The sequence below is a fragment of the Desmodus rotundus genome, chromosome 12 (assembly GCF_022682495.2).
Source record: "Desmodus rotundus isolate HL8 chromosome 12, HLdesRot8A.1, whole genome shotgun sequence".
NCBI lineage: Eukaryota > Metazoa > Chordata > Mammalia > Chiroptera > Phyllostomidae > Desmodus > Desmodus rotundus.
The window spans coordinates 14,222,296-14,247,777 of record NC_071398.1 but is presented as its reverse complement, the minus strand read 5'-3'; the positions used below and the strand labels follow the sequence as shown (position 1 = coordinate 14,247,777).

The 25,482-nt window shown below is 52.9% G+C and overlaps 2 protein-coding genes across 3 annotated transcripts in view; one reads left to right on the top strand and one right to left on the bottom strand.

The window, feature by feature from the left end:
- Positions 1-14,392, top strand: part of CMTM4 (CKLF like MARVEL transmembrane domain containing 4) — a 51,084-nt gene extending 36,692 nt beyond the window's left edge. The window contains exons 2-5 of one of the 2 annotated variants that reach the window (XR_008425879.2): positions 1,526-1,702; positions 8,966-9,064; positions 10,112-12,926; positions 13,155-14,392. Coding sequence is in view for 1 of the 2 variants with exons in the window: in XM_053916248.2 (XP_053772223.1) it covers positions 1,526-1,702; positions 8,966-9,064; positions 10,112-10,276 (441 nt within the window). In the remaining variant the exon portion in view is untranslated. Of the gene's footprint in view, positions 1-1,525; positions 1,703-8,965; positions 9,065-10,111 lie in introns of both variants that reach the window. The other variant, XM_053916248.2, reaches the window with a different exon arrangement.
- Positions 14,393-18,329: 3,937 nt separating this feature from the next.
- Positions 18,330-25,217, bottom strand: CMTM3 (CKLF like MARVEL transmembrane domain containing 3). The gene is made up of 5 exons (XM_045191980.2): positions 25,000-25,217; positions 21,860-22,015; positions 20,892-20,987; positions 20,384-20,504; positions 18,330-19,458 (listed from the first exon to the last, which is right to left on the bottom strand). Exons 1-5 carry the CDS (start codon positions 25,144-25,146, stop codon positions 19,430-19,432), a joined length of 549 nt encoding a protein of 182 aa, XP_045047915.1. The 5' UTR covers positions 25,147-25,217; the 3' UTR covers positions 18,330-19,429.
- Positions 25,218-25,482: the final 265 nt, after the last annotated feature.

Below are 25,482 nucleotides of genomic sequence, written 5' to 3'. Positions count from 1 at the left end.
TTAGTGGCTCTGTGAGCCCCGTTTTCCGGTTGTGTGCAAGTTATTTTGCTTATTATCTTTGGAGTAGAGAGAGATGGACTGGCTGTATGCCTAAAGAGCTCAGGAGTCACAGTGGTACGTATAAAAAAGGGTCGAATGCAATCACAGATGAGCAAGCTTTCCTGTGAGGGTGGAATCAGATAAAGTCTGGCAGCGAGAGACAGAATCAGGGAAGGCGCGGGGAGGAGGTGGCAGTGAACAGAGCATTGCAAGGCGGGAGTGGGGCTACAGTTGGGGGGGGGCCCAGAACAGCCTGTGCTTCCGTGCTTCCCACGCTTTAATCATCCGAGGATCTTGTCAGAAAAGCAGATTCAGATTCTGTAGGTCATTGATGGGAGGCAGAGATTCTGCATGTCTGACAAGCCTCCCTGGCGATGCTGATGTCCCTGGCTCTAAAGACAAAGCTGGGACCACAGAGCTGCCTCCCTGAACTTCCTTGACCTTTGAGGGAGGGTCTGGCCTGGAAGCTCTGGCGTAGGCTGGGCAAAGGATCGGTTGTGAGGTGCTTGGTTAAAGAAGTAAAGTAGAGGCCGGGGGACCAAGACTGATCTGGTTTAGGTGTAAGACCACCTCTCCTCTCCTTGATCACAGGGCCATTAACTCAGCCTTTGGGCTCCCTCCTTTTCCTGAAATCTTCTTTTAAAAGTTCACCTGGTAATTTCCATTGGTACCTGTTTTTAGCCTTATGATCTCCAATCTCTTGGGACATATTGCTAAAATGATACTTTGGTCCTTCAGAAAGAAATTGATTCTATTGTTGGTAGATTTAGCCATGTTTTTTATCAACTGCCAGTCTGACTAAGTCCAGTGATAAACTTTTAAAAAGCATAGTGCATGCCCTGGCCGGGTGGCTCAGTTGGTTGGAGTGTCGTCCCAAACACCCAAAAGGTTGCAGGTTTGATTCCCGGTCCAGGCATGTACCTAGGTTGCGAGTTCATTCCCAGGGGTATGTATGGGAGACAACCAATCGATGTTCTTTCTCACATCGATGTTTCTTTCTCCCTCTCTCTCCAAGACCAATAAACATCCTCAGGTGAGCATTTAAATAAAAAAAGCCTAGCTCATGAATTAATTCAATGGGCCTCACTTTTAGGGTAGAGCCGATACATTAGAAATGTGCACGCAGTCAGTGTCCACTTACCTGAGGCAGAGACAGAACTATAAAAGCATCGCAGAGGTGTGCCTTCCTGCTTCCTCACACGGGCCACACCGCACCAGACCGGTTCCAGTGTGCCGTGGCGGGGGCGGCCTAGCTGGCCGCGTGAGGAGGTTGGTAAAAGCCCCATCCATACCTTTACACACTTAGGTAAGAATCGAATCAGGCCACACTCCTGACCGTGGTAACTGCCAGCCCCAGAGGAAGACTGCGGGGCTGGCTGCATGTGGTGGGGGCGATGGTGAGTTTTACGTAAGCGTGGCAGGCGCATTTGTCTGTGGGTGTGTACTACACATATGTATACATGTATGTTTCCAATTTTCCTCCTAGGTTCTGGCCTTGATCGCGTTCATCTGCATAGAGACCATCATGGAATGCTCCCCGTGTGAAGGCCTCTACTTTTTTGAGTTTGTGAGCTGTAGTGCGTTTGTGGTGACTGGCGTCTTGCTGATTCTGTTCAGTCTCAACCTTCACATGAGGATCCCCCAGATCAACTGGAACCTGACAGTGAGTACGGTCACCGCGCTGGCTGCAGGTGTGGGCGCGAGAGGGCAGGGCGCCGCCTGGCCCCGGGGTGGGGGGTGTCGGAGTCTCTCCAGGGAATTGGCCCCAGTCCATTGCGATACTCAAATATTCCACTGTCGTTCAGCTGTGAAAATTTAAATCTCTTTACTAGGTTGAATAAAACTACGACATAAATGGAATCTTCAGTAATGGCAGGAATATCATAACAATTAGTTTGACCCCTTTAAAAATGTCATTTCAATTTCACGATCCTCCGATAAGATTGGTGATGTTGACATGCACAGAATATGGGAAAGAGAAAATGGAATTAATACATTTTTGCATATTTTTCGCACCGGACCTAAAAGACATTTACAAAAGTATTGATTCAGGAAGAATTAAAAATATGAACGAAAATGCCAATAACATGCAAAGTCTAGGAATGTTACTAAATTCAAAGCAACAGGGAGGGCTGGGAGGAAGGTTTAGCGGTTTGATCAGGCTTGAGTGGAAATGTGTCCTCCTCCTGTTCTCTGTGGTTTGGGTTCTACACACCGGCTGTCACAGCCTTACCCTCCGATCGGCGTGGGAGCCTCCGGCTGGCCACTCCCAGGCCCTTTTTCGTGGGTGTGTGTTACTTATCCTTACTGCACTAAACGAGGCAGGAAACTTAACAGCCTTTAGTTTTCTTTATTTCTTTGCAAATAAGCATGTGCAAGAGCTCAAGGGGAACCAGGGAAACACAGGAAAGCAGTCGGCTGCCTCACCCTTCTGTGGCTGTGGGAGGAAAACCCTGTGGGCCCCGCAGCTGCCGCGAGAGCAGCGGGAGGAGTGGAGGGTGCGGAGACCAGCTGCCCTTGGGACAGCTCCTCTGTCTTCCATGCTGATGGGTGTGGCACCAAGGAAGGTGTCGCCCATGGGAGGGAGCTGGGAAGGAGGCGGAAACTGGTCACCTTGCCTGGCAGGGCCACTCCCATGGTGATCGGGTGGGTGTCCAGAGCCGAGGGTCTTTCTGACAGAATGCTCTCTGTGTTGTTCAAACTCTTTTAGGAAGACAAATAAGAGCAAAGCGGAACTACAAAAGTTGATGTCAGTTGAAAATTCAGTTGGCTTTGTCTCAGCGTTGAAAAACTGAGAAAAGTGCAATTTAAATTTAAATTCTAAACCTCAGGATACTGGAGGCATTTTCTCGGAGTTTTTGTGACAGGTTTTAATGTCTCACCTGTTTTTTAAGACAGTTTGTGTTATCCATAGGAAAATGCTGGCAGAGTTGTTATCTGAATTGATAGTGTAGTAGCCAAACCTCCACCAAACAAAATGCAAGCTCTGTGGGGTAAGGTCATTGTCCTTATCTCCTGGGGGCTGGGTTCATTGCTATCCCAGATCCCTGCGTTGCTAAGGCTTTCCCAGTAAATGTATGTTGGGGGAGGGGCCTGGGTGGACTTTGAATGAAATCTGCAGGAAAAGTTATTTGACAAAGAAGGAAAGATTAAGATCAGGGACTTTTGAGTCAGACAGACTTGTCTGGGTTCAAATCCATGATGGCTCAAATCCATGATGGCTATGTAATGACCCTGGGGCAAGTCACTTCAAGTCCCACGTAAGCCCCACCATTGGTAGAGATGATAATATATATATATATATATTTTTTTTTTACAGAATTGTTTTAAGAATGAAATGAGCCCTGGCTGGTGGCTCAGTGGATCGAGTGCCACTCTGCAAACCAAAGGGTCACTGGTTTGATACCCTGTCGGGGCACATGCCTGGGTTGTGGGTCAGGTCCTCAGTGGGGGGCGCTCGAGAGGCAACCACACAGTGATGTTTCTCTCCTTCTCTCCTTCCCTTCCCCTCTCTCTAAAAAAATAGTTAAATAAGTAAAATACATTTTTAAGAAAAGAATGAAACGAGACAATGTGTGTAAAAGCTCCTCAAACCGATGGTCACCGCTGCCAGTCAGAAATACTCATCTTAGCGCATGTGAGAGGCCTCGCTGCCGTCTGTCGGCCGCCTCATCCTCCCAGACTTCTCTCGTCAGGGCTGACTCGACTTAATTCTGTCTTACCTGCTTATTCGATAGAGATGAATCCGCTAGAAAAGCTTCATACTTCAGATTTCTTACTGATTTATTCTGGATTTTATCCCAGAAATACCTATTTAGTGAGCTTTCTGAAATATTAATTTTTCTATTTTAATCATGAAAGACTTTCTGCTTGTTGAGTCCATCCTCTGCTCATATCAAAGTGCATCTTTTTCACTGGGAAGTTAAATATTAGTCCTTGTCTCCTGGCTGGTGTTGGCTGGGGCAAGTCCTGGGCGGTGATGTGCCACTGGAGAACACCTTTCTGTCTTTTTGGGATTCTTTCCAGAACTTTCTTTTAGAGCAGAGGAAGATGTATGCTTATCCAGTAAAAAGGCATGTGGATCATAAGAACCTGAGGCGATGGTATCGCCGAAGGGCACTTGGTCGTCTGTTGGCTGGGAGGAGAGCAAAGTGAGTTTCCCGAGTTAACCACCGCCCATCAAGTCACTGTGGAGGGCTGGCCTTGGATGCGCGCCTTCTGCACAAGATGGTGGGCTATTTTTGTCCCCAACAGAGCCAGCTGACGAGTGAAATAGGGTGCGATTGGTATAGATTTAGAAAAATGGGTCATTTCAGAAGCCTATGTTGACACAAATATGCATGAAAATGCATATTTTGAGGATGATACAAAAATACATACTTTATACAAGCATAATTTGATGCACTCAGATTGTATTAATGTTGGTTGGGTTTTTTTAAAGATTTTTATTTATTTTATTTTTAGAGATAGGGGAAAGGGTGGAGAAAGGGAGAGATGCATCAGTCAGTAGCTCCCAACTGGAGACCTGGCCCACAACCCAGGCATGTGCCCCGACTGGGAATCGAACCCGCAGCCTTTGGTCTGCAGCTCAGCGCTCAATTCACTGAGCCACACCGGGCCTTTAAAAAAAAAAAATGAATCTATGGGGCAGTTCTGCTATATTTGTCTTACACTGTATATTAGGAGCTCACACACTCATTGTTTCACCTCTGTTTACCTTGATTAATGCCCCCCCACCATTCCTCTCCCGTTCCCTTCCCACCACCCAAAGCCTGACAGGCTACCACTCCCCTGCTCATCCAAACTTCTATAAAGAGGAGGGAGGTCTGTACACCCCTTCTCTAATTCCCTATCTTCTAATCTCTTTTCTCATCTTTTATTGTCAAATACATCATATTGAGAAAAATTGGTAAAAGCAAACATACAGTTTAATGAAGAATGGTAAAGGTGGCGTAGCCACCACCTGGGTCAAGAGGTGCGAGAGTGTCAGCACCCCAGAAGCCTCCTGTGTGCTCCCCAAACACAATTATAGCCGTCCCGCCCCCCGCCCCCACACCCAAGCCAATCCACTGTCCTTTCTGTCCTTGAAAGTCCTCTGTTCAGGAGCGCTGGGGGCCTCCGTGTTCCCGGATCTGGTCGTTCTTCAGTTCCCCCCACCAAACATTTCAGCGTGTCTGCTGCGGAACACTCAGTCCTTCCTGCTGTGTTCTGTGCTCCCCCCTCCCATGACACCCCACAGTCCTGGTTTTCCGTTTTTCTCCTCGGTGTCCCTTTTCAGTGCATTTGGTGGCCCCTCCTCCTCCCCCAGACCTCTCACTGTCTGAGAACCTGGGCCGGGTGCTGTGGTGAGTTGAGAACAGTCTGGAATCGCCCAGAGGGCTCACTTGCAGAGCCCTGAGGCCTTGGCCGTGACTCATCGTGTGGTGTTTTCCGCTACCACTTTTGAGCCAAATGTGTGGTTATTTTCTGACAAAAAATCCCCATGGTTTTTCTATACCAAGCAGTTCTCTAACTCTCCAAAAACACGGGTGTTCAGCGATTTAATTCAGTTCTGACACTAACTGCTGGAGTTAGCACCGACCCCACGGGTTAAGGGCTCGGTCCCATGAGACTGCTCCTGCTTCAGACACCAGCCACAGATGGGTTCCCAGGTGACCCACACTTCTGCCCGGCCAGCAGGTTCAGGAGTCCCCACACCCCCTGCTCAGGTGCAGTACTGCTCTAGAGCAACTTGGGAAAGTGCTTTACTTACAGTTACTGGTTTATTATGAAGGACACAACTCAGAAACAGCCACATGGAAGAGGAGATGCATAGGGCAGGGTCCAGAAGAGTCTGACAGAGATGGGGTGCAACGTGGATGTAGTCACCAACTCGGGGGCTCCCTGGGCTGTGTCATTCAGGGTTTTATGGACATTGCGTCGTGCAGGCGTGATTATTGAAATCATTGGCCATTTGGGGATTGGACTCAGTCTCCAGCCCTCGCGCTTCCCCGGATTCTGGGGACCGCAGGGCTGAAAGTTTCAATCCCCTAATCACCTGGTTGGTTTTTCTGGTAACCATCCCCCATTCTGAAACTGTCTGGGGGCTCCAGGGTCACTTCATTAGCATAAACTCAGGGGCAGTGGAAAGGGGCTCATAATGAATGATAAAAGATGCTCCTATCACTCAGGAAATTTTAAAGACCTAGGGAGAAAGACAAAATATCTATTTTTCATCAACTGCACTCGTCCTCTCTGGGATTAGCTTCCTTATGGTTAAAAGCAGACCAGAGTTACACGTCCTGTCTTACAGGTGTTTTGGGTATAACTAGGTTGGGATTCGGCGAGACACTCAGTTCTGTGGTTGGCACAAAAGACCGTAGATGGCGGTCACTACTGTCACAAGTTAATTATGATGGCCCCTTCGGTACTGCGGCCATCCGAGCACCAGTCAGTGCACAGTGTGGTCCAGGTGGTTGTGAGCTTCCCCTCTCCGTGTGCCGTGCTGAGGCTAGAGCCAGCCGCTGAGCCCAGTGGTTTGGGGGCGACTGCAGTGACAGCCAGGGCTGGGTGTGTTATAAATGCCTCACTTGTGATCATTTCTCAAACACCTGCTTGATGCCAGGTTTGGGGAGCTGAAAGTGCAGGGCAGGGAGATGCAAGCTGCTCCCCTATGGTCAGACGTGCTCTTAGGGTCCAGTTTTGTTGTGCGAGGCCTGGGGGAACGCTGGCAAGGAGGCCGTGGATAACTGGAGTGAGTCAGAGAAAGATGCAAGATTCCAGGTGGGGGCTCCCTGGACAGAGTAGGGAAGGGTGGCGCCTGTCGTAGCACAGCCAGTCCCTGGGACTGGAGCAGCGTTACAGACTCAGGGCCCCCTGGGGCTGGGCGTGTGACGTAAGTGGGCAAGTGAGAAGACGGGCCGGGGTCAAGGTCACGGGGAAGGTGGTCCTACTCAGCCCCAGCTAGTTGTGTTGCTGCTTCATGGGACTTCTGGGACGGTTTTTCAAGAGCAGCTGGAAGTTGGGTTCTTTGTTTGTTTGTTTTTTAGAAATTAGTTGTTATGTGCAGGCTTCCGACGTGTAAATGTTGGCTCCTTCAAATTCGAACACCGTAGAGTCAGATGTATCCATTGGCCAGATCCCCTTGCTCTGTTGCTGGATTTACTTGGGCTCCACTGTGCTCACTGGTGTGTTACTGAAGAAGGGACCCGAAAACACGTGCATGCGAGGGTGACCTCCCTCTTCCCTGAGCAGAGGAGGGCTGCAGCCTTGGGTCCTTTAGGGGCCTGGGTGTGTGACACTGGGGGGATGGGGATGACTGTGGCAAGCTGGCAAAGACGTGGCTTTTCGAGTGCACGTCCCATTGTATCACAGGACACTTTCCTCACGTCGGAATAGTCTTTGCTTCGGAAAGTACATTTTGTAGTCTTCTCTGTATTCCTCCAGCGCCTTACCCAAAGCTGAGCATAACTAAACGCTTCCCAGGTTGAATTTGTGAAAAATTTGTTCTGGCTTAACGTGCCGAAGTTGTCCCTGCTGGCAGCCATCCCCGGACAGTTCGGGAGGCAGCACTTACTCCTGCCTGTGACCCCGTGCAGAAGCACTGGCCAGGGGTGTGGTGGGGTTCCTGCTGCACAGGCTCCGAACTGTGAGGACGTGAACGTTGCCTTTTTGCATCTTTAAAAAGAGGAGACAGACCCCGAAGCCAGGCCAGCTGGGAGGACTGACCTGGCGTTGGTGGTCCGGTCAGTCTGGCGTGTAAGCAGTTCAGCATTTTACCTGATTTTTTTTCCTGTAGAGGCCACAGAGGAACTCTGGTTTGACCCCGGCTGTCAGGGCCTAATGCCACAGTAGTAATACAGAAGTCACGATGGAGGTGCAGGGAGCGCTAACCACGGACCAGGTGCCGAGCTGGGCTCTTCACACGCGTTGTTCTGCCTCATCCTTAAAACAGCGCCGAGAGGGGGGTTCTCTCCCCGTGTAAGACGCAGAGACGTGGAGTGCCTTGTCCAAAGTCACGACTGGTTAGGACCCGAGTCTGGCTGCGACTCTTAATCACTGGGCTGTGTTTCTCTTGACAAGACAGGAGTTAAATCTTTGGAACGTTGGATGTGTAACCTGACTTGCTTGGCGGGCAGCTCAGGGGCAAATCCTCTGGGCTTGAACCACAGAGAGGCTTGGAAGACCGTGCGTGCGTACGAAAGAGGGTGAGGTCTGTGGAAGTGTGTCCTCCAGGTCTGGAACCAGTGAGCTGGAGGTGTCACAAGTGACCGAGAGGGTGCTCGGGAGGGTTCCGCCCCTGTCGGTACATTCTGGACCAGGGATTTCCCACCTCGTTCATCCCACGGCGCACGCACACTAACGGCTACGATTCTGTGGCCACCAAAATGTACAGTCTTTGCGGATCTGACAAAAACAAGTTATACTTTTGATTCATTCACACTGGACGGCTATTGCTGTGTTGGCTGGTGTCATTTTTTTATTTGACTTTCTAAGGGAAAAGAGGTCAGTGCCCCGGACTAAATAGTCAGGTTTTGTATGTTTTTAAAATTCTTGCAGCACACCGGTTGAAAATTGCTGTTCTGGACTTTTGGGGAGCTCGGTCTATGCCAGGGTGATCTGAGTGAGTTTTTAAAAGATGGCAATAGAACCGTAAGTGGTAATCACTGTGCACGGCCTTGATAGGCTAGCAGTTTGGGTTTCTGAGTTAAGTCGTTAAGAAATGGTCACGTGGATTTTGCTGCGGTGCTTTGTCCAGCAGCGTCATGAACTGTTGCCATCCTTGCCTTCCTTTGTGTGACCGACACCCCTGGGCCATGGAGACTCAAATGAGGAGCCGTCAGGGAGGCTGGGTGTGGTGCCTCTCACTTTGAAAGTTCCTCCATGGTTCTGGGGGCAAAGCATGAAATGCTTCTTTTCAAGTGATTTTATTTATCTTTTTCTTTAGGATTTGGTCAACACTGGACTCAGCACTTTCTTTTTCTTTATTGCGTCGATTGTACTGGCTGCTTTAAATCACAGAACCGGAGCAGAAATTGCTGCCGTGGTAGGTGATCTCAAGTGGTTAAAACGTGGGCTGATTTGTATGCTTTTCGTGACTTTCTCTCCTCTCTCTCCTCGTATGTGTCCTACTCATTCTCCTTCAGCCTTTTTCTTTGCCTACGAAGTTGTGCGTGGGCCCGAAGGGGTCCCAGTTCCCTCAGTGCTGCGGTTCTCAAAGTGTGGTCCCCGGAACGGCAGCCTCCGCATCACCCAGGCACGTGTAGGAAATGACCTTCGCAGGCTCTGGCAGAGCTGGGGAATCGGACTAGTGTGTGACCAGCCCTCCAGCTGATTCAGATGCATGCTGGAGTTTGGGAGCCGCTGCTTTAGTCCGGTTGCAGCAGGACGCAGGTGTCTGTCTGTCAGTGGCGTTGCTTTCACAAGCCTTACCTGCCAGTGCAGGGGTCTTCGTGAAGGGGAACCCAGGCTTGACACCAGTTAGCAGTCGGGGGATGTTTTTGCCCTTCAGCGTAGATTGCCACTGGGGGGTGGGGTGGGGTGGGAACCAGATAATGTAAGGCTTTCCCTGTGCTCTGCGTTACAGAGACTGTGCCGCACTTAGTAATGGGGCGATTAAAAGGGTTCATAAAAAGTATTAAACCAGCTGCTCTCCCAGGTGTCTGCTCAGAAGATTCATTAGTCATAATTAACTAAGCCAAACCCTGCTGCTTCTCACCCTGGAGCTGCCCAGGTGGGAGGCAGCTGGAGAGGAGGTGGGGGTCAGGGGCTGTGATTCGGATTGTCAGACCTCAGTTGGGCTCACACACGTGCCCCTGAATTTTTGTATATATGGTATTTTGTCTACATGTATGTTCCCGTCTGGGAGCAGTGACCATGAAGGTGCTATAAAAGAGGCGTTTTTGTTTTTTTTTTTTTAATTAAAAAAAAAGATCCAAAATACCAGGAAAGAAACCTTGGGCTGTCTTCAGATGGGGCACGACTTAGGTGGGTCGCGGGACTATAGACCTGGCCCGGGTCTGACCGCTAAACGTTCAGCAGGCCTCGGGGACTGCCCCTGCGTCTGAGGACTAACTGTGGCCGTGTCTTGTAGATATTCGGCTTCTTGGCAACCGCGGTCTACGCCGGGAACACGTTCCTGGCCGTGCGGAAGTGGAGGGTCAGCGTCCGCCAGCAGAGCACCAGTGACTACATCCGAGCCCGCACGGAGTCCAGAGACGTGGACGGTCGCCCCGAGATCCAGCGCCTGGACACCTGAGGGCCCGCCAGACTCCTCCTCCTCTCGTCCTCACTTCCGTCCTTTCAATCAGTTTTCTTTCCCTTGTCATGTCAGACTTTCATGTGATTAAGCTGAATTTTGTCCTTTTTGCTAAAAGTTCATTTTGGGAAAGGGTTTCCCCCCCCGCAGAGTGGCCCTGTTAGCAGGTATGTGAGGTGGAGAACGCCTGTACCCAGCTGTTCAGACAGAAGTGGGTGGGAGAGACCTGCAGATTCTCCAGGGTTTGGTGGCCATGGGAACAGCTGGCCTGCCTGGCTGCCTTGTCCACCTTCAGGTCCTCACTGTCCCCATGCTCAGACTTCCCATATGACTCTGAGCTGTCCTGTCATGTGTATTTGTGACAAGTCAACACGTTGGATTAAATGGAGGCTGCTAGGAAGGGGTGGAAATCAAGGGATGAGGGTACAAGGTCGGAACAGTTTTGTCGGCACTGATGCCTGGGCAGCCCCACGGTGAGCTCCGTCAGCATTAGCCTCGCTATCAGGACCCTCCCCTCCTGCTTATCTTCCATGCCTGGGGCATCGAGGCAGCCAGCACAGGCCCCGAAAGCCAGGTGCGTCATTGAGGGTCTTGGTGATAGGTGTGCTGGGCGAGCTCTTGGTTGGGTCTGGACTTTATGGGGGTGGGCAAAGCTGGTGTCCCTTTGGGACAGCTCCCCAGGACTGCTGACATGCGGGAGGGGTACCTTGCATTTCCCACCCTGCTGAGAAATCACTCGATGCTTCCTCCAGTGAATCACCGCCCCAACCCCAGATTCTCCTCCAGGAACATGGGGACCGTCTTGTTTTTCACTTTCCTGCCTACCCTTAATACTTTGAGGCCGAATTGAAGATTTTTTGTAATTTTACCTTTTCAGGTAAAAGGCGGGAAAGAAATTTGATCCATTCCACCAGCCAGAACACTTGCCTCTTTGGACCACAGGTGGGGACACACCCCTGCTTTAGAGATGTGGCTTATTTTCAAATGCCTGAGGAGTTCTGAAGTGCTTCTGAGTAGACTTGTCTAGGATTTGAAAATACTTGAATTTGCACCGTGTATGCTCTCACTGATATTTCAGAAGGCACGGACTGTAGCCGTTCATGCCCTGGGTCCTTACTCTGAACATCCATCTGAGGAGTTGGTGGGGAGAATTCTAGGCGTGTTAGGTTTTGAACTGATTCTCGATAGAGTGAAGATGATTGTGGTGAAGGAGTTAAACAAGCCCCTGTGATGCTGTAATTGTTTTTCTTTTGGAGACTAATTGTATCTTTTATGGAGAAATTGTTCTGACTTGTCAGGTTTTCGCTCTGAACTGTTTGCGATGTTTACAGACCGCACTCTAGCTCTCGTATTTTGTGGTTGGCCCTCACCAGGGAAAGAACATGTACTGCTGGCGGGCAGGGCAGATGGTGCAGCAACTCGGAGCATCCCCTGGGCCTCGTGCTGGTGAACGGGCACCACCTCAGCAGCATGCTGTGTGATGAGAGAGAGAATGTGAGCGTGTCTGGGGGGTGTTGTGAGAAAGTGTCTATCTCTGTGTGTGTGGCATCGCACCCTTCGTAACAGAGCAGCGCCGGGGGCTTGATCAGGTGGCACTGCCGGGCTGGGGGTTCTGCAGGAAGTGGTACTGTGCCGTCTCTGAATGGGCGGGGTAGGGGTCAGCGCCCTGAACCCAACGTCCGGTACTATCTGGGTGCTGCTGCACCTCCTTCCCCGGGCAGCGACCCAGGTCACATGGGCAGGCCGCTTTGTCTGCTGCGGGGGCCATGGCCGCTGGTGCAGACCCAGCTGGCATGGTGGTCACTCACCTCCCTTCCGTCCCCCAGAGGGCAGCCAGGGCTGGTCACGGCTGGATGGGCTGCGCGGCAGGTCTGGCCGAGCCCGCGTGCCTCGTCTGTCGCGCGGCCGTGCAGATCATGCCTCACAGACTCCGAACCTATTGTGTGGAGCGATTTCTGAGAAGATGCTGACATCTGGATTTTATCTGTTCACTTTATATATTTATTTTGCATTTGTTGAGCGTGTGTGCCTAGTCAAAATTGGGCTTATCTCCCTCTGCGAGTTCCATTTAAAGACAGGGTCACGAAGACTCAGCCTTGCATTCAATGGGGCCCACTTGGAAGGACCACCCTGAACTTTATCAGACATCTCCTGCTGGGAGTCATGTTACTTGGCCTCAATAAAAAACCGCCTTTGAAGTGAGATTGAAGAAAAGAATACCATTCAGGCAGGATTGCTGCCCAGGTTTTCCCAAGTCACTTCAGTAAGGCCAGTTCATCATCTGGGGAAAAGGAGCCTCTTGGCCTCCTGTGGATGTGCTGTCAGCTGCAAGCACCGTTCTGAAGCCCGTGGAAACTGTAAATGCTGACAGGTGACAAAAAGGGATGACACCGTAGCCTCAGAGCAACTGAGGAGTTCGTTTGCATCTCAGTGTCAGAATCTTTGGAATTATTTATGTCGCTGTAACTATTTAATACCCTTTGTGCCATGAGGCTCTCCCACGGGTTTAGGAGATATATGTCTTTCTGTTAAGCAGCTCTCACTACAGGCGGAGTAGCCAGCTGGGTTCTCTGGTGTGATGCACAGTCACCTGTCTCGTCACCCGTGGCAGTGTGGCGGGAAGAAGTCATGAAGGAATGTGTTTGTCTAGGTGAGTGCAAAGGCACCTGCATTTTTCTGTGTTGCCCCTGTGTACGAACCAGACAAGCTAGATTTGGGGGCTTAGAGAATTTCCCCTCCGCAGATTGAAGGACGCACATTTGTGCGTTTAATAGTTCCCGTGTGGGTCGGTGTCGGGTCGTTCGGGGGCACTTTCAGGCTGAGGCGATCTTAGTGTCTCTCCGTTCTCTGGTGGAATGATAACGGCTTTCTTTCACAGTTTGTGCCAGACTTGAAGAGAACTACAGTTGCTTTGTGCCTTTGAGTTTGTTCCTGGAGGCCGTATGGTTGAAACTCTCCACCATTCGGTGGTTTCAGACGGACGCAGACACTGACGTCTTCAGAGAAATTTTATCTTGGCACTGATGCGGTGGACGTGGTCAGTTTTTTCTCTGATTCTCCTTTACCTTCTCTTTGTGTTGCTTGAAGGCATGATGGGAAATACCTTCTCCCTTTGTGCCCAGAGATTACAGTCATGGAAGCCTGCAGACACTCGTTGGCCCCGTAAAAATCTGGGGAAGGACCAAAGCATTTACAGATTAAAATCTCAAAAGTCTGATTTACAGTAAAGTATTTTATTTTAGATTTTTACTCTGCAGCAATAGTCATTCAAGAGAGATTACCTTTGCCTACATAAAGGCAAGAATGTGTAGCCCACCCAGTCCCAGTACTCACCCGTGTCTTCCTCGGCAACTTGAACTGGAGGGCCAGCATCAGCAGAGCCCAGCGTGGCCACAGGGAAGCCAGCAATGGCCTGGCTTGGGCGGCACCCCAGCCCCTTGGGCACCATCACTATCGCCATCCCCGGCAGGAACGCTCGGGCCTGTGGAAGGTGTGGAGTGTATCTGACCTCCACCCTGAGTGGGGTGCTTCTGGCGAGAGCTTCATGACTCACTTGAACACACTCCTGCTCTTAAAGTCTGCTGCTCGCTGACCTGTCTTTGGAGGTTTCTCTGTGATTGACTCGTGCAAAGCCCTAGGTGGTCTCTGAGGAAAGAAGCCCTTACCCCTCTGTCTGCGTGCATGTGAGTTCTTGTTTGCAACGAAGAACCTTGAATGAGCCCTCCCTGTGTCATGTCCTGTGAATGGCCCAACCTCACCTTTTCTTGTGGGCACTGGTGCTATTTGGGAAGAAACCCCTCACCTCTCCGTGTGTTTAAGAGGTGGACCAAGATCCAATCTCTGGGTACGCAAGGTTTTCTGCGGGTCGTTCTTAGAACCTGTCCTAACTGACGAGAGTGTGGTGACAGCCTGTGGCCAAGTGAGTGATTCTGGAAGGCAGTGACGATTGACGTGGTTCCCACGGCGCCGTCCCTGTTCTGAACAAAGCAGCCAGGGAGTCGTCGTGCCGCTGCCTGGCTCTCGTTTTCTCCCTGTCTCGTCTAAAGGAGAACAGCAACGTTAAACAGGTAGCAAAAGGCACAGACACTTTTTAGGTTGAGAGCTGCTGCCGACGGACTCTCTAGAACAAAATAAAAAGTTGCTGCCTGCTCCAGGGACTGCCATTAGCCTGGGAGGTCCCCAGACACCTTTTTAATTTCCTGGTGAAGTTTGTAGAACCCAGGGCTTCTCTCTTCCCCAGATCTTGCTTATTTTGTCAGCACCCACGTTTAGGACCAGCAAGGTGACAGGCTGGGGGCAGGGGCAGGTCTGCGAGGGGGCTGGGGCTGCAGCCCAGGCTCCTTCTGCTGTGGATAACGCTGGACCGGCTAAGGACCCAGGAAGTCTGGTTAACCGCCTTTCTATCCCCTTGTCTTTGGAAAAGTGAGATCTTGTTGTGGAAGCGAGAGTGGAATGTAGGGACCCGTGTGCCTTGGGGCTCTTGCCTTTGAGTTTGGGAACTGGCAGGTCTAGACGGGTGACTCGGCTTCCCGTTAGGGTGCCACCTGAGAGAGGGCGCAGACCGAACGCTGCCTGGTAAACTTCCCAGCGCTTTCTGAGACCCGGAAGAAAGGGTTTCTTCTCTTCTCATCGGATGTGGTCGAAATTCTAAGAACTGCCTGGTGAGAAGGTAATTGGAAATATTTGACCCTTTACATTCCTTTCCTTTCGAAACTGTCTCTGAAAGAAAATACCCCCAGTATCTGTTAGATCTAGAAGAATTGTCTTCTGAAAGCCAGCGTTCTGTTTGGCTGTTCCTCACGCCAGTAAATGGCATTTGTACCGTCTTGGGCTTGAAACGGAGGAGCGGGGCTGCTACACTGCCCCGTCTTTGGTCGGGACTGTATTCGTATTCCGTTTGGGTATGTTTTCTCCGTCTTGGGGGTTGTTTCCTAGTTGTTATAGTCGGTGAGCATAGTAGCAAAGAAGCGCTCCCCACAAGCCACCTGAGTTTGAATGACTCAGCAGTAGTTTTCCTAGAATAAAGTTTAGATTATGGGTCCTTGATTAGTATGGTTTTTTTCATAGGGTTATTTTGTTGTCTACATTTTTTATGCCAAGCCCTTAAGTCAGACCCCCTGGGGCGGTTCGGGGTGCACGACACTCAAACTGGAGAGCCTCCATTTAAGGGGTTAATAGCCTGGGCTCTTGGGAGCCGGCAGAACTTTTATGGTTCTCTTTCAGAGGAGGAAGTTGTCTCAGATGACCTCTGTGGACGGGATTAGGGCAAGGCCCACAGTTTCTTCTCATGATTGTGCCTGAGAGCTGAGTCAGGTGTGACGCAATTGGTCCTGACAGGGCTTGTCTGCGATGCAGTAGTGACCTGAAACTGTCACATCCGAGCTCTCTTTGGGGGACCCTGCTGGAAGCCATGGGAAGTGCCTCTCATCAGGAAAGCCACCCGACGGGAAGGTCGGGACTGGTGCCCATGCCAGGCGGGGCCAGGTCTGACCGACGGCTGCCGCCCTCCATGAGGCCTTTTCCAGAATCAATGTGCAAGTTTCGAGATTCTGCTCCCCTCTCTGCATAAGTGAGGGAGGCGGATATCTGGGGCTTGAGGGAAGAACTGGCTGGTCCAAGGCTGGGGGGGGAAGGCTGGCTCTGTTGCCCGGATGGCCCCCCACGGTGGCCCAGGCCCGCAGAGGGGCTACCTGCTTTCAACTCTTTCACCGCGTGAACGAACCCGTTTAAAAATGAGTCTTTACATTCTGCCTCACAATGAAATGACATGTGTGGATAAAGCCAGTGCTTTTCATAACTTGATTTTTGTTGCGATTCCCTCTAGGAGAATGCTAGGGATTGAAACTATTTGTATATGTTGAGATTTGCAGGGGTTCAGGAACCCGTGGGAAGAGCACTTAACTATTTATTGCAGGTACGACTATGTTTTTCCCCCAAGTAGGTAATTCTGTCTTCGTATATTTCAAGACAACTCTAATCACTTCACCTCTGGTGCCTTCCGTGTGTCAGTCACATAAACACTCTTGTTAATCATGGAATTGAAGAAAAAGATGTACATTTAATTAAATCAGATAACACTATTTTTGTAGCATGATTTTAGACTGTGTCCTTTTAATATTGCTTTCAGCAATGCTGGTATTGAGGTTGGACATTTTCCCTTTGGACTTCGTATGTATTTTTAAAAAGAAAGTGACAAAAACCACCCCTGGCTGTTCCTGTGTCCTCTCCGCTGCTCTCTCCCCCTCATCTTGTTTCTGCTTATTTAAATAGCCTGAGAGTAAGAGTATATTTCTGTGAAATGATTCTTAATCAGTGTAACTGCATGGGGCATTTTTAAACCACTTCAGTGCGGAGAGCCACCGCTCACCTCAGACGGTTGGAGCAAAGTGGTTCCGCAGCAGGAGAAAAGAACAACACCTTGGTGCTCTGACCTCCCCTCTCTGGGTCTGAACGGGGGAGGGAAAGGCCTTTGGTCTGGGCCCCGTGCACTGGAGGGTGTGCTCGGGCCTGGCTGTGCTGCCTGCGTCTGAGGGTCCCCCGCTGGTCCGGGGCTCACCTTCCACTGGACCTGACTGGTTCCTGGAGCTGGTCAGGCTCCCTGGCCCTTTGTGGTTTGGGGCCCGAACAAAACAGATTCCCCGCCGTGAGGAGCTTGATGAGGCCACCGCAGGATAGTGCTCTCGCTGCCCCTTCTTGCTTTCCCACCCCTACAGGACACGAGTTCTGTCTGGTCAAGAAAAATCTTGAGGAAACTAGCTGAGCCATTGCAACATGAAGGAATGGATTTATTGAAACATAACATTGTAGTCTTTTTGTCCTTTTTGAAGGATCAGAGTATGTAATTATTTTCTAACAAAGGACGTGGAGTCAGGTGGCTAATAACTCTCACTCACTGGCACTCGCCCTGTGGCACTTTGCGGGGGGCGATGTTAATTTAAGGACCATTGCACTTTGCTTCACAAAAGTCTGTTTCCTCTAACAGTTAGACGCAGCTGTGGGGCCTTCTGAAGTGATGCCTGTCTGGTAAACTCTGGTTTATGTTGCTGGCCGGTCAGAGGTCCCACCCCGGCTTCCCGAACCCACACGGGTTCCCGAGGGCGGGCCCCACAGGCTCCCACCGGCTCTCAGGTTGGACTCTGCCTGCGCGGAGTGCTTTGGGCCCAGAGCCTTTGCTGCGGTTGGTCTGTCCCCGACAGCAGGCAGAGCTTCCCATTGCCCTTGGTCCCCCTTGTTTCCTTTGGAGGACCGACTTTTCATGGTACTCGTCCTGATTGTTTTCATAGTGTTCAAATCTGTATTTTTGTATGTAGAGGGGAAATAATTTTCTCAACACTAATCGCTAATATTGTATTAAATTGTCATGAAGGAGTTCTTGTTTAATAAATGGACGTGTAAAAATGGTGTGGTCTCTTGCAGTGCTCTGATTTGTTAGCTCCTGTCCCTCCACAGGCAGTGGGCCCAGCTCCTGAAACAAGCCTGTTAGGGCTGTTAGGACAGGTGTGGACAGGCGGCTTGGCCAGGGCCAGTACGGCAGAGTAGCAACTCCCACCATGAGCCCCGCTCGGCCTCTGCGCAGTCAGCTTTCCACGTATTTTCAGAACGTGTGTGCACCTTGGGGCGGAATGCCTTGCCGCTTCCCACCGGCCTGGGCCGAAACGCTGCCCCAAGCTCCTCCCGGGCTACGGTTCTGAGGTCCCTCGTCCAACCACGAGAGCGCCAGGGTCTGGCTGCCTGACCCGTGCTAGGGGGGTGTTACCCTGACATGTGAGAGGCCCTGGGCATCCTCAGAGGGGCTGTGGTGACCTGGGCAAGTTCCTGAACCTTCTGTCGGCTTCCCGGACTGTAAAGCTGAACTGTGTGAGGAGTAAATATGAGCACACGTGTGAGGCGCTTAGTGGGGAGCAAGTGTGCGTGTATTGCTGCTGAGGCCTGGAGCCGTCAGGGTTCACGCTGGGATGGGGCCACGCTGCTCTGGGTGGTGCAAGTGGTTTTTCTTTTTTTTGATCTAATCTTCCCCTTATACCCCCCTCCCCTCAAACACACTCCAAGCAGGTAGTCAGTCTGGTTTAATTCATTTTGGCTTTTTTCAGGGTAGGAGATTCACATGCAAGAGGAGAAGAAAAGTTACAAATGCCCCCGAATGGGTCCAGAACTCTGGCTCATTTCACAAGGCCTCATGGGTCACAGGAAATGCTACTTAAGAAGATGCTTTTGTGTAAAAAATACATAGATAAAGTTACAAAGTCCCACTGAAGATATATACACAGCATAGGTCCTTAGGTGAACACAGAAAGCACGTTCCACCTCTCGCGAGGTGGTCAGGAGACCCGCTCTGGTGTCTAGACGTACGTTCCTGGGCACCCAAGGACCTGTCGCCTGCTGGTGGGTCCCCAGGGAAAGAAGCCTTGGCTGGGCCTGCCCAGCCACCCAGGATGCTGGCCCTGCTGTTCCATCTTTTGGACCCAGTAAGCTACTTTACGAGCTTTTCTTTAAAATAGTCTGAGACCCAGAACAGTCGGGCCACCCAAAGAAGCCATGGCTTCCGAGGCTGCGAGGTGTCAGTTAAGGGCAAAGGGCGGTTTTCTCCCTGCTTAAGGAATGACGAGGGGAGTAGTGCTCTGTGAACCAAAGCGCCTGGAAGGATCACTTTTGACAAAGTGCCTGGAATGAGCAGGGGAACCACACGCAGACAAGTCCCTGGGGCCAGGCGGGTTGGTGGTTGGCCCCTGGGTGGTTTCTGTCTCACTTGTCCCTCATCCTGTTACCCCTACCCACGCCCTTGGCATGAAATATTCCTGTGATGGGGTAACGGGGATCTATCTGCTGTGTCCCTTTGTGTTTGTTTATTTTTGGCAGAGAGGTTAAAGGGCTTAACATCTGTGGATCAGAAATGAGGAGGGGCTGACTATTCAGGACGGCCTCCTGTGCAGAGTGGTTAGATACGCTAAGCCAAGGGGCGCCTTCTGTGTGCTGGGCTCAGAAGTCACCTGAAAGCTGCGAGGAGGCCTGCTCCCTCAGCCGCTCCTGCTGCTGCTCGAGAAGTCACAGCCTCCCTCCCCACACAGCCGGCCCCCAGGCCACGCTCCGGCCAGCCGGTCCGGACTGCAGGAGTGAAGGCCCCCGTGGCTCAGGGTGCCAGGGCAGGGCAGCCCTTCAGTCGGAGTCAGAGTCGGAATTCTCTTCTGAAAGGGAAGCAAAGAGGAGGCCTGGCAGGAGATTCCTGGCTGGTGGTGCCCGGGAGCCATCTCTGGGGAGCCCCCAGCTCAAGCTCCTCTTGCTGTTGGTGGATCTGCCTGGTGTGGGGGCCGGTGCAGCTGCCGTCACCTCCATGGTGCTGTGGAGGTGGGAGCCCCAATGCCCTTTCCTCTGGGGCTCCATGTGCTCCGTCTCCCTGAGTTGTTCTTACCTGGGGTGCCAGGGTGGTACATCTATACCCCAAGCCCACTCCACAATTTAGCAGGAAAATGAGGGAAAACTATTTCTTGCCCAAGAAACCTCTCTTTTTGGCTGTTTTATACTTGCAACCTCCCTTGCCCCCATCCTTATTTTATACTGTGATCAGAAGTACAGGATGGCTGTCTTGTCACAGATGGGAAACCAGCCATCGAACTTGGAGCCTTTTTTCTTTTTTTTTTTTTTTAAATTAGGTAATGGCACAACCGCCATTCTGAGCTGAAGGATGGCTGCAGGGGCCAGAATGTCGTAACTCCCCTTGGATATGAAAAGCAGAACAAGCCTTAACTTGCCTGGGTGCTGCGGGCCTTTAAGCCACAGGCAGGCCAGGCTGCAGGGGCCGCTGGCTGCCCGCCCTGGGTGCTTGTCAGGGACCATTTCACCAGGATGGAGGTGTTGGGCGTGCCCTCAGCTAGGCCTTCCTGGAAAGGCTGAGGCCCTGGGGAGCCCCGTGGGGACCGGCTCTATTTGATCAGTGCTGCATGAAGGGATATGAGAACCAGGCTGTGAAAACACTTCCTGTTCGTGGGGAAAGAAGAAATGCTCCTATTCCAGCCTCAAACCAGCCAAGCGTTCCCAGGGGGGAGCAGGGCCCCTGCCGTGATTGTTCTGGGGTACGGGTTCTGGGTGGAAGCCCTCAGTGTGGCTGCTCACCTTCTGCCTTGTCGGCTGTGGTCTCGTCTGCAGAGCCTCCTTGTTTGAGGAATTTGGCCACGTCGTTAAAGATCAGGTAGAAGTCAATTGCAAACACGATGGTGGCAAAGAAGCCAAACACCTGTGGGACACAGAGGACAGGGTGGATGGGATGTGTCATTAGGGGCTGGGAGTCCCTGGTCCAGGAGCCTTAGCAGCAGCCACCCCAGCCCCACCACCTGGTTTCATCTGCTTGGATAAGCAGCTTGGATTGGCAGGCACAGGCCCCTCCCATTAATGACAAATGGGAAAATGAGCTACTAACTTGGCTGGCAAACAGCCATTCAAAGCTCATGGCAGAGTAATCTCCAATAAGAGATTTTGGGGGGCCTAAGCAGGGACAGAATATGCCCCAGATGCTAAATTAAGCAAGTGTCCCAAGGAGCATAGGGGGCTTTAGGAAGAGTGGGGTGAGCTTGAGGGGGGCATCACTGGACACCCCCTTCCCAGGGGAAAGGCAGCTACTCACCCCGGCTGCTTTGGAAGCTCCATCTGAGTATTTGGCAACAGCTGTGATGGAGATGGCAAAGTAGATGAGGGCTGCTGTGACACAGCGTAGGAAGTCCTGGGGAGACAGACATGGTCACACTGCCCTGAACTCCCTGGGGTACAGCAGGGGACGGGCTCAGAAGCTCACCAGGGGGTAGAAAATGGTTGGAATCCCACTGTTTCCAGAGGAGGGTGGGCCTGGCGGCCAGGATACATGCCTGGCTCCCGGGTCTAGCATCTCGGGGCTCCCAACCTGTCCTCCCACCCCTGCTCGGGTGACTCTTGCAGGCTGCCATCCTCTGCCCAGTGGACAGCGTATGGACCAGGCTGCAGCATGGCCTGTCGGGATCTGGCCCTGGGCCTCACTTTGCCACGTACTTGTTGCAGATCCACTTATGTATTATGACTTGACTCTAGAATGGGGATACAGTAGGTACAGCCCATCAGGAAAAATGGTGGGTATGAAGTCAAGAAGAGACCAGCATTCAAGTGCGGGCTTGCTGTCCCTTTTCTCTGACCCATTCCATGCAGCAAAGTCTGAGGCACGGCTATGGGCTCTCCCAGGTGACAAAATGAGTTGCCAGAGGGCTGGGGTCTGGGTAAGTCCTGCAAACCTCAGTTACCCTGCCCTGCCCTCGTGGAAGTGGCTTGAATTTCTGCAGCTCAGACTCATTCCTGCAGGCTCAGCTGGGAGCACTAGTGCCACCTGGTGGCCAAGGGCAAGAATGCAGTCTGGAGTTCCCCGCCTCAACAGAGGGACCCCAAGGCCTGATCTCCTCACATGGCTGCAGAGTGGTGGGGCCCAGACCATCTGAAGCCAGGCCTACTTGCCTGGCTCCAACCAACAGCAAGCTGCCCCTCCCTCGCATTGAAGAAAGGGCAGGGCCCAAATGCACAACTCTCTGTGATGGCCAGCTAGCTACTTCCTCTTGGGGCCCCAGCCCTCACCATCATGGGCCAGCATAAGCCCTGCCACTTGTCATTCAACTGCATGGCATCAGCAAAGAGGAAGAAGAGGGCCAGCAGGAACTCCAGCAGGGGCGCGGTGAGGAAGGCGGATGCTGACGACGCCACATAGCAGACAAAGGTGATGAAGGAGAGACCCTGGTTGGGGTGGGGAGGGAGAAGTCAGAGCCCTTGTGCAGCCCCTTGCCCAGTGCCCCTCTGAGCTACCCTGCAGTCAAGAGCAGAGGCGGCTCTGGTACAGGAGGCGACCGGCCCTCAGTTCCCAAGCTGCCAGGATTAGAATCTGTTCGAGGGGCCTGGGCCCATACACGTGTTGCCCCCAGTGTTTCTGGGCATGGCCCTGAGTCCTGAACCCCAGGCCGGTGCCCTGCCAGGACCCAATCAGGAGGTCCCAGCCTGCCAGGTGTGTCCTGCTCCCCAGGAGGCCACCCTCTGGGGCTGCTCACCCCCACCCCGACCCCAGCAGGCTCTGTGGCAGAACCCACCCAATTCAGAGGATGCCCAACAGGAGCTAATCAAACCTAAGAAGCCTCGGAGGCAGCCCACTAAGCAGGAACCAAATTCAAAAAAATCACTCCCAACACACAAGATTTGTACTTTTCATTGAATGTAATCTTTACCTGAAAAACAATAAATCTTATGTTTAATTACGGAGATGGATGCTGAAGTGCTTAGAGATGTAATGTACTGATGTCTTCAACTTGCTCTTAACACATGGAAAAACGGGATGGATTGATGGGCAGGTAGATGGGGAGATAGGTGCTAAAGTAAGTATAACAACGTGGTAACAACCATACAATCTAGGTGGTGGGTATATGGCTGATACCAGTATAACTCTTGCAACTTTTTAATATATTTGCAATTTTTACTAATAATATGAAATAAACCTCCAGGAGAGCAGTGTTGACATGGATGCCTCGTGGCCCGCTGGTCCGTGGGTGAGCTGCACTGGGGACTGTAAGAGTGAAGATGTTCTCTGCAGCCCCATCCATACACCGTGTGTGGGAACTGATGCTGGTGGACCGCGGGGGACCCTGGTCAGTCCTGCAGACTGGGCGCTGCAGAGCAGACCAGGGTGATGGCGCTGGGCATTGGGCCGGTGCCCCTGAGGCTTGGGGAATCTCCTGCCATCCTCACAACCATGTGCCAGGTGCTGCTCCCAGCCCACTTTACAGATGAGAAGACTGAGGTTCTGAGAGGTGAAGTGATGGCTCAGTGGCATGCAGCTATTAAGAGGGCACCAGGATTCGAACCCAGGGCTGACTTGACCCTACACAAGGCGTCCTTAAGCAACCCTGCCCTGTGGGTGTTGGCTTTTATCTACCCTTGTTTCTGCACTGTCTGGGTTTGCACATGTCCATGGCCGAGCTCGGAGTGGGGCCCAGGGGCCTCGAGGGATACCCATGTGCCCCACAGGAAGCACTGTGGCTGCTTCAGGCAAATGAGCTGCAGAGATCTCAGGGAGTCCCCAGGGCACCCACATCTGTCCTGAACTTAGCCATGAGGGTAGCTGAGTCCAACTTGAACAGAAGGGAAACTAGGGCACAGAGGCAGCCAAGAGCCTGCTAGGGCCCCCCAGGAAGGCAAGGTAGGGGAGCCTGACCCAGCCTGTCCACAGCTCCTGCTACATTTATCTCTACCGTGGGCTATTTTTGCGTCCCTCTCCTTCCTGTTCTCTGCCTCCCAAAGCCTGATTCTGGGGATCCCCCTCTTGAGCCCTGTTTCCTCATTCTTGGGTTCCTGGTAGCCAGTTCCTCCCCCTTCCTGTCCAGTCAGCCTCCCCATTTGCTTGGGCCTGGGGGCAGCTCCCCATGTGATTTCAGTGTCCATCCTTCCTCCCCACCCTTGTCCTCCCAGACAGATTCCTGACACCCACCTGTGCCCTGGCCTCCTCTGTGCTCTGGCCAGCTACCCCTTGACCTAGGAGGGGGGCCTGAGTGCAGTGGGTTTGCGGTGCCCTCAGTGGGTGGTGGATTCAAGGCTTCTTCCCAAAAGTAGCTCCCATCAATCTCGGGTGGGGCTGGGGTGGCCAACCAGGAGGCAACCCCTTGAAGTGAGGACTGTTGGTGGGTCCTGGCACCTCACTTGGGAGTTGGGCAGGTCCTAGGCTGGAGGCCTCTGGGCTGACCCCAGACACAAAAACGTGATAGAACCACCAACCGCCTCCTGAGGTCAAGGCAGAATCTTCCTTCCTCTGACCCCCATCCCCCTCAGTCCTTGCTGTCACCTGGCCCTCATCTCATCCACCTGTCAAGTCCCCTAGGGTGCTGTGGCCTCAGCTTTCTTGTCTGCAAAGTGGGAATAAAGACAGGGGCTGTCAATTTAATGGGGATCTAAGTAACACATGCCCCTCCCTCATCCCACGTCCCCTCTGCATGGTGTCTTCCTTCTCCCTCCACACAGGCCCAGGACCAGGCCCCAGCCCACAAGCGGACAGTGCGGGAGTTTTCGCGGTGTCGGGAGGACAAAGGCCTGACTGGCCAGGGTGGGGGGAGCGGGAAGGAAGAAGCTCAGCGGGGGCGGGGCGGCTGGATCCTGATCAAGAAGGGGAGGAGGGGGATGAAGTCACCACGCTGGGCTCCGGCCCACGTCCCGGGGCCTGCCTGCCCCCTGCAGTGCTGCTGGGGCCTCACCCAATCCCGGGGGTCCTCTCCCCACTCTCTGCTGTCCCCACCCCAGTTGGATGGACTCCACTCCAGCCTCCACCCTGGAGCTTGAGGCCCGGCTGGCCCTCCCTGCGCCCCGGAAAGCGGGCAAGGGCGTCCCTACCCGGGGGTCGTGAAGGGCGGAGCGGGCTGATTCCTCCAGGCGCCCAGGAAGGACGGAGGCGCCCAGGAAGGACGGAGGCGCCCGAGGTCACACAGCACTAGGCTGCATTTCCAGGGGCCCGGGACCTCTCTCCAGGCTTCCCTAAGGCCCTCGGCTTTGCACTCGCGTGTTGAAGACCCGGGAAGTCCCGGGTTCAGGCCCCACCTTGCCTCTGACCCGCGCGCTGAGCTTAAGCGAGTCAGTCCGAAACGTGGGCGAGTTTGCCCAGTGGACCGGGCTCCAAGAGGGGTCGGCCGGGTGCGTTCGGAGGCGCAGCCTAGGGGGCCCGCGGGAGGGGGCCGCGCTGCACTCACCGACTCCGCCAGCAGGAGGCGGCCTTTGAGCGAGCAGAGAAAGGCGCGCGCGGGCAGGAGGGCTCGGAGCCCGGGGGCCGCCGTGCCAGGCTGGGAGCGGCCAGCGGGCTCGGGGTCCGGGTCGGGGTCCGAGTCTGGGGGCCACATGACGGCGACAAGGACAAAGCTCGGTCTTGCTCCCTCACGCCCCGCACCCGGGAGGGAAGCGGAAACCCAGACTGTGCGGAAGGAGAGAAAAGCCCAGCGAGCTCCGCGGAGGGGCGCATCGCCCCCCCGCCGCCCCGCCCCCGCCCCGCCTCTCCTCCTGCCCCCTCCTCCGGTCCTACCTCCCCCTCTTCCGCCCTCATTCCTTCGCCTCCCCTCCTCCCCTCGCACCCCGGCGGCCCTGACCTGGGGCTTCCTGATACCCCTCACATTGTCCTCGCACCCCTATCCAGGAAGCTCGAGACCTCCTCTTCGCCACCCCCGAGCACCCCGTCGGAG